The 7,730-nt window shown below is 33.5% G+C and overlaps 1 protein-coding gene across 1 annotated transcript; it reads left to right on the top strand.

The window, feature by feature from the left end:
• On the top strand, positions 1-4,941 carry LOC122514899 (tyrosine aminotransferase). The gene is made up of 11 exons (XM_043632030.1): positions 1-143; positions 849-953; positions 1,022-1,089; positions 1,745-1,903; positions 2,400-2,591; positions 3,110-3,192; positions 3,320-3,389; positions 3,840-3,968; positions 4,120-4,203; positions 4,475-4,573; positions 4,649-4,941. Exons 1-11 carry the CDS (start codon positions 2-4, stop codon positions 4,796-4,798), a joined length of 1,281 nt encoding a protein of 426 aa, XP_043487965.1. The 5' UTR covers position 1; the 3' UTR covers positions 4,799-4,941.
• Positions 4,942-7,730: the final 2,789 nt, after the last annotated feature.

The following is a 7,730-nucleotide window of genomic DNA, read 5'->3' as shown; positions in this document are numbered from 1 at the left end:
AATGTCTGATCTAAGTTCGCGAACACGATGGGAGGTTCGAGCTTCTCATATTGCAAAAAGAACGCACAACCCTATAAGATCGATCGTTGAGAACATCGTTGTCGAACCTAATCCTAAGAAGAGAATGATCGCATTGTCGATCGGTGAGTTTTGTCACGGATTTTCGAACGTTCATTTTCGGACTTTTGGAGAATGATATTTTTTTTTCTTTGTTTTTTTTTCTCTTCTTTTTTTTAGAAGAGAAGAGGAGAAAATTTATTTTATTGGTTTTTAGTTAAAAATATAATACGTAGAGGATACATTTATTCAATGAAAATTTGATATTTCGTGTATCATGTGTAAACGATACATCTAGATGGCATCGTTTGTTTGTATTCAATGATCGGATTGTGTGATCAATCGAATCTGTCACTTTCAGACGAACGCTTTTTAAATAAATTCGCGTAATAAAAAAATGATACGCTTTTAGTAATATTTCAAATATAAACGATAAATGCGTTAATTATTTCGTAGGGAACAAAAAAATGATAGTTTAATATGTATAGAATTGAAATCAGGTAAACTCGACCGATCAGACAGTAGAATGCGTTAATTTACATTTTAATGTCGAATGTATAAAAATTTGACAAAGGTTTTAGAATGGATCCTTGAAATATTAAATTATCGAATGAACAATGAGTCAAAGTTTTTCATCAAAGTTCATTCATTGAGGTTTTATTTTGATGCAAAACTGTTCGACAATTTTACGAGATAACAATAATTCGTAATATTTTTCAACTTTGTGTATAAAGTGTATATAAAACGAATAAAAAATTGTATCTTTTTTCTAATAACGTTTGCGTTCGAAGGTGATCCAACGACCTTTGGGAACTTAAAACCAGCAAAGGAGGTAATTGAAGCTGTTCAAGAAAGTGTTGCTTCGCAAATGTACAATGGTTATGCTCCGAGTACAGGTAAAATATGGATAAAAATGCGGTCACGTATTCGAGAATAGGTTTTATTTCCTTTTTCCTTTACGTAGGATATGAAAAGGCAAGAGAAGCTGTAGCTGAGTACAGTTCTTCCGATTTCGTTAAGGTAGAAGCCAAGGTACGTTCAAGTTAGAAGAAAAATAAGTAAGACAGAGACAGAGAGAGAGAGAGAGAGAGAGAGAGAGAGAGAGAGAGAGAGAGTACGATCGATACGGTATCGTTAAGTTTATTTCTATTTTTTTTCTCATTTATCTTTTTTTTTTCTCTTTTCTTCCCCCTCCACCATCGATGATATTATTTTCTGCCAGATGTTTCGATATCGGGTATCGACATTTTCATGAATATTAATAAAATATCATTCTCTCGAAGCGTTATTGTTTTTTTTTCTTTTTTTTTTTTTTTTTAAGAGAAACTCATCGATACCTATCAACTCTTTGCTAATCATGCTAATCACGAGTTTCCTTGCGATACACTTTAAAACCACAATAGTGATTTATTTCGTGATGTAAAAAACGTTTCATAATTTAATTGTACTCGCATTGTTGCCTTGGTCAATTTGTGTTTCATACAAATTTATTATTATTATTATTATTATTATGTATTAAAAATATTAGTTTTATAGTCTTGCACATTTAAATCATATATTTTCATTATTATACTTATGTGTTAACGTAAGCGTATAAATAGTTAAGAATTGAACGTTAAAGTATATTTCAATTGGAATGAAATTCTCAAATTCCACTTATTCCCTACTTATATCCGCTTTTCTCCAGGACGTGATCCTGTGTAGTGGTTGTTCCTGTGCCCTGGATCTCTGTATTACAGCATTGGCAAGAGAAGGACAGAACATTCTGATTCCACGTCCTGGTTTTTCTATTTATCGAACGTTAGCGGAAGGTCTAGGAATAGCGGTGAAGACTTACAATCTTTGCGTAAGTTTTTATATCGCATTACCTTCGAGAATTTTTCAAGATAACTTTATCGAATTATTTTCTTCCAACAATTTTGTCACACAACATATATACAAATTTATAATTAACGAAATAATAATGTATCGTTTATACGATTGCACACACATATACACACACACACACGCGCACGCGCACACAAGAATTGTAGAATACTAATACTGAAAAAATGTATAAAACCCAAAAATAAAATATATTACAAGAAATTATTTCGTAGATGTTGCATAAGAAAAGAAAAAAAAGAGAATGAGGGAGAAAAATCTTTGATAGTAAAACAGAAGCTCGCGGATATTATTTGCCCTAATTTTCGTATATTCACGGCAAGTCATCCCTCCTTCAGCAATTCGTTTTTCCTCTCCCATCGGGGTGACGGGAATGAATAGTAGGGACTACCTCGAATGGTAATCGAAAGGGGGGTCCTTCTCGTCGGATTCTATTAATATTAATCGTTTGCTTTCAGCCTGAACGCAATTGGGAAATCGATCTCTATGACCTGGAGACGAAGATCGATGAATCTACGGCAGCGATAGTTATAAACAATCCCTCGAATCCATGCGGTTCTGTGTTTAGCCGCAACCATATACTCGATATTCTGAATATTGCTACCCGTTACTACCTGCCTATCATCGCTGACGAAATTTACGAACATATGGTGACCGTCTTTTTTTGTCTTTTTTTTCCCTCCTCCAATATTTCCATACACTTGTTCAATACTTTTATCTTAATTAATATATATATATATATTCGTATGCTTTATTTTATTATTTTATTATCAAAAAACTATAGTAAACGCGTTAAATAATTTAAACAAATATCTATCGTCCGCGTTCGTTATAAAATCCAAATAAAATTCGTCCGCTTTAATATTAATCTTTTGATCTATTTTCTTCAATATCTATATCTATATCTACGTACACACACGTGTGGATAGTTACGAACTAACGAGAGAACATACAACGCGTTCTCGTGTGTCGTTAGACACCGATAATAATCATACCTCTTTTAAAAAATGTATCGCATGGAAGTAGTTTGCTGCACGATATTCGATACCTAATGAAAGAAATAACGGATGCGTCTGTGATAAATATTCATATATTTGTACGACGTAGAAATACTCCGTCAATATACTTGCATTTTAATCATTTTATTCTCCTCTTTATTTCCTACTAGGTTTTCCCTGGACAGACTTTTCACTCGTTAACGTCTCTCTCGAGCGATGTTCCGATTTTATTGTGCAGCGGTCTTGGAAAGAGGTAAAAACATTGAAAAGATTCTTAAGATTCAAACAAATAGATAGATAGTTGGATATTATTGATCGATTATGGTTAGACCTTCATCAATTCTTCAACGAGTTATTATTCATCGTGAACATTTTTGAAGGTTTTTGGTACCTGGCTGGCGTATGGGATGGATAATCATCCATGACAAACAAAACGTTTTAGAGCAAGAGGTTGGTAAAAGATCGATCTTTTTAAACCAAGACCCACCCGCAAGTTGAAATTAATTACCTACTTTTTGCAAAAGGATTGTTTTCGAATCGAGGTCGCTATCGAAATATCCGCGAATCTCTACTCAACTCGTTGTACGAGGCTAAAAGTGTGGTTCGGATTAAATTTTGTCGATAAAACTTGAAAAGTTTCGTCTCCTTCCAGATCGTTCTGACAATCTTTCCAATTTTCAATTCGCAATTTAACTTTAACCTTAACAACTTATCTTTTCTTCTTTAAAATCGATACAGACAAATAAATGTGCGCGTGAGTTGCCGTATAATATACATCAATATTGTTCTTTGAAAAATTAATTTTCCTAGTTTTGTTTCGTTTCGTTTTTTTTCTGTTTTTTTTTTTTTTCGTAAAAGAAGTTTATAAATCGTCGTTAAATACCGACGATCACGTTTCAGATTCGCAAGGGTTTGCAATGTTTGAGTCAGCGAATTATTGGTAGCAATACGCTTATACAGGGTGCCTTACCGGCCATTTTAAGGAATACACCTCAAAAGTTTTTTGACGACGTCATGTCTACCTTGCTCGTGAGTTTTTCCTTTTTTTTCTCTTCCCCCTCATTTTCTACATTTTATTCATCCAATATTATAATCCATAATTAATCTATCCTGTTACTTTTTATCATTGTTAACAAATCAACCACGTTATATTTCTAATGGATTGTTTTTCTTCTTGCAGACCCATTCGAAATTGTGTTATAATTGTATAGCGAAGATTCCAGGATTGAAGCCGATAATGCCAGGCGGTGCGATGTATATGATGGTAAACTACGATTAGGCTTGAATCGAACATCTCTTCCAATCATGATATAATCTAGATCATCCACATTAACGTCCAACTATAATACGGTCAATCAAACTGAATATCAAATGCGTTTCATTTCTATTTTCGATTCTTTGGAATATATTTTTCTTTTCACATTTTGTCGCGAATATTAATTAATTTTATTCGTACGATCCACGTTACGCTTCATTATTTTATTTTCATCAATTTAAATAAAACTATTGATATTAATTGTTCCATTGATTTTCAGGTTTTTATAGACTTATCCTGTTTCCCTGAGTTTAATACAGACGTTGAATTCGTGCAACGTTTGCTTATGGAAGAATCCGTTTTTTGTCTGCCGGGTCAAGTAAGTGAATAATAAGTTTGATCCTTTTGATCGTTTGATGATTTATTATTAGCACGATCAAATTGTCTGTTATAGTGTTTCGACTACCCTTCGTATATGAGACTGGTAATTACCATACCTCAAGATATGCTCGAGGAAGCGTGCAAAAGAATTGAAGAATTTTGTTGGAGACACCATTACAAAACGGCAGAGATTAGTAGGAAAAATAGTTTGATCGAAAATTGACGAATGGAATTGATGCTAATTAGAATAATGATTGAGAAAGTTATATAATAATATTGTCCAGGAAAAAAGACAGCCAATGATAATCTTACGAATGTTAAACGAAGGGATTATCGTTTTTATATACTTTTTAGTTTTTCTCTAAATGAGTAATAATCATCTTTACAAAATATTACCTGCCCGTTTTACCAAATAATATGATCAACGATAATAATGATAATAATAAAAATGAATAAGAAAAAAGGTTGATTTATCTCGGTCTCATTGTTTAGTGAAAGAATTCAAAGATCTCACTAACGACAGGCGTAGTTGGAAAAGCATTGGCACTTATTGTTAAAAGTAAAACGAAATTTCCTAGGCTTAAGGGAATAAATAGTATAGTAGGGAACGTCTGAATCCGTAAGTAAAATCGATTGTAGTTCAGTATTCCTTTTTGTATAAAAGCACGCTCGTCGGTTCCAGAGAAATTCGCTTTTCGTGTCGTCGTGGTCGATCGATTGGACGTTGAATCTAATGAAGCAGCAAAGTCAATGCGAGCGTACGAGTACAACGTTTTTCAATTGCTCTACTACGTCTTTACTACTACTACGTCCGCCGTTTAAATCATTTCAATCCTTTTTCTTAGGGGATTATTTTGATTTTTTTAGTTTAATCGTCAAATTGTTGTTGATCTTTTTCCTTTAAGGCACGATCAAACGTAACTAGCTATTAACTTGTTATCGATCGTTACAATAAACATTTTCTTTCGTTACATCCTTTTCTCCTTTTTTTTTTATTATTATAATTATATGAATTTATAATCAATACTCAGCGAGAATTATGAGTAATATAAAATCGTGTGATACATTGGCATGAATTGTAAATTTAGAAAACATTATAATGATGGAACGTAAATATATGTAGCTACTATTAATTAACGTCGTTAGATGTTAACCGAATTTGTTTTCTTTCGCACGAATTATATATTACAAATTTGATGAAAACAAGTTAGATTGATTTACAATCAAACGTAAAATCATTTCCAATTTTGGTAAGAGTTAATAACAAAGGTTCGTAACGTGAATACTGAAAATGTGTATTAGAGTTCGTTTAAAATTATTTGCACGATTTAGCTGAGACACACAAATTGATCGCTCGGATTTGTGGAACTCGATTACACCTTAGACGTCTTCGATCGTTTCTTCCGGCTTCATCTCGTTAGTACGACTCGATAGGCCATTCCACTCGTCTCGTTTCTTCTTCTCCCTGCAACCTCTCGAGCGAGGGAAAAAAAAAAGAAAAAACACGAATCGTTCCTTGGTCATACTACACGTTGTCAATTATTTTCAATCCGAGCTTGCAACAAATTTTCTTTTTCTAAGAGATTTTTTCATCGAGTTTCAATGAAAAAATAAAAGTCCCAAATAAGTTGAACAACTTTCTTATGCTCGATCGTTTACTTTCATCCAACATGTTTTCTCTGGTTGAGATTTAAACTGTATTTTATTGGTTAAACGTTGTATTAGTCGTATTAGATGAAACATCGGTATGCATAGAACGTTCGGGCAAAGATAAAACGATTAGCTTGCTCTCGGAATCGAAAAGATAATTCGATATTAAATGCGCCTATCTCTCTTTCTCTCTCTTCCTCTCTCTTTTTCTCTCTCGTCGTTACGCGACGCGTTGAATGATTTTGGGTCGGTGAATATTTTTGTTTTAAATTATTCTCTTTGCTAAACGAAAACTCGATCGATTCTCGAACTAGTCGAATTTACTTTTTCGTCTATCGATTTTAAACACGAAATAAAAACGTTATATATAATTTGATTTATTATTTAGAGAAGAAATCGAATTCATAGCAGATCATCGTCGTAACAATATCTTCCTACAAGATGATTGGATCGAAAGACGCGTCGATAATTTTTGTTATTTTTTTTGTTTTGTTTAGGGATCATCGGAGATGTACGAATTTTTCACACATACAAACTTCAGTGTACGATTAATATATTATTTCTTACTTTTTCCTTCTCGCGCGTCTAAGATCTAATTAAATGTTGTTTTGCTTTGTATTATAATAATAAATAAAATATTATCCGCAATTTTATAGACATGATTGACTGGTTAAGACGTTAAGCTTATGCGATTACATCTTACGGATAGACGAAGTAAGCGAGAAACTTGAAGCGAATGATGAAGTCAAGTTGAAGTGGATGAAATTGCAATATTCAGATATCGTTGGAGAGTAAGCTCCCCTCTGAGAGAAAGGTACATATATATATCTCTCTCTCATCTTAGAGATGGTTCAAATAGCCGGAATTAGACCATCTCTCGACTCAATTCAAAGATAAAAGCCTAATATTATTTCTAACTTAAAGTATTATTACGCGTGGCTACTCTTATTTGGCTAGAGCAACGGAAGAGTAGCGTTTCATAATAATCTGTTGGAATATATTTTTGCTTGAAAAGAAAAACAAAACAAAAGGAAAAAAAATAAAAAATAAATAAATAAATAAATAAATAAGAGCACATTGTTTTTTCGTAAAACGAAGAAGAAGAATAAGAAGAAGGAAAAAATATATTTGAAGGTGAAACGAAATAGAAAAATAAGAAGAAGAGGAAGAAGAAAAAGAAGAAGAAGAAAACGTTAAACGTAAAAACACAAAAGGAGGATGACTTAAAAGTTCCATTGCGCTAATATAAAGGGTTAAAGGGGGAAACGTAGAGAGGGTAGGAGTGAAGGGTAAGGTAGGATAGGGTAAAGGGAAGCGTAAAGGCGAGCGTAACCTTTGACAGGAGAAGTTGCGGATCGTGCTGGTAGAGACCGCTCGAGGAGCATGCGTGAAATGAGTTTTCTCTGGAGAGAGACGACGGGTTTGGATGTGGAGGTGGTGGTAGTGGTGATGGTGGTGGTGGTGGTGGTGGTGGGATAAGTTGGTGGGGGAGTCGGCACGCAGAG

This window comes from Polistes fuscatus, unplaced genomic scaffold (genome assembly GCF_010416935.1).
Source record: "Polistes fuscatus isolate 324 unplaced genomic scaffold, CU_Pfus_HIC Scaffold1, whole genome shotgun sequence".
NCBI lineage: Eukaryota > Metazoa > Arthropoda > Insecta > Hymenoptera > Vespidae > Polistes > Polistes fuscatus.
Note: the sequence above shows the minus strand (reverse complement) of the source record. Positions and strands in the feature narration are given on the sequence as shown.

What these genes read in the sequence shown, in the direction of transcription:
- LOC122514899 (XM_043632030.1), top strand. Translation starts at nt 2, where the DNA reads ATGTCTGATCTAAGTTCGCGAACACGATGGGAGGTTCGAGCTTCTCAT. An exon ending in AATGATCGCATTGTCGATCG is followed by an intron (nt 144 to 848) that starts GTGAGTTTTGTC and finishes TTGCGTTCGAAG; the next exon opens with GTGATCCAACGACCTTTGGG. An exon ending in ACGAAATTTACGAACATATG is followed by an intron (nt 2,592 to 3,109) that starts GTGACCGTCTTT and finishes ATTTCCTACTAG; the next exon opens with GTTTTCCCTGGACAGACTTT.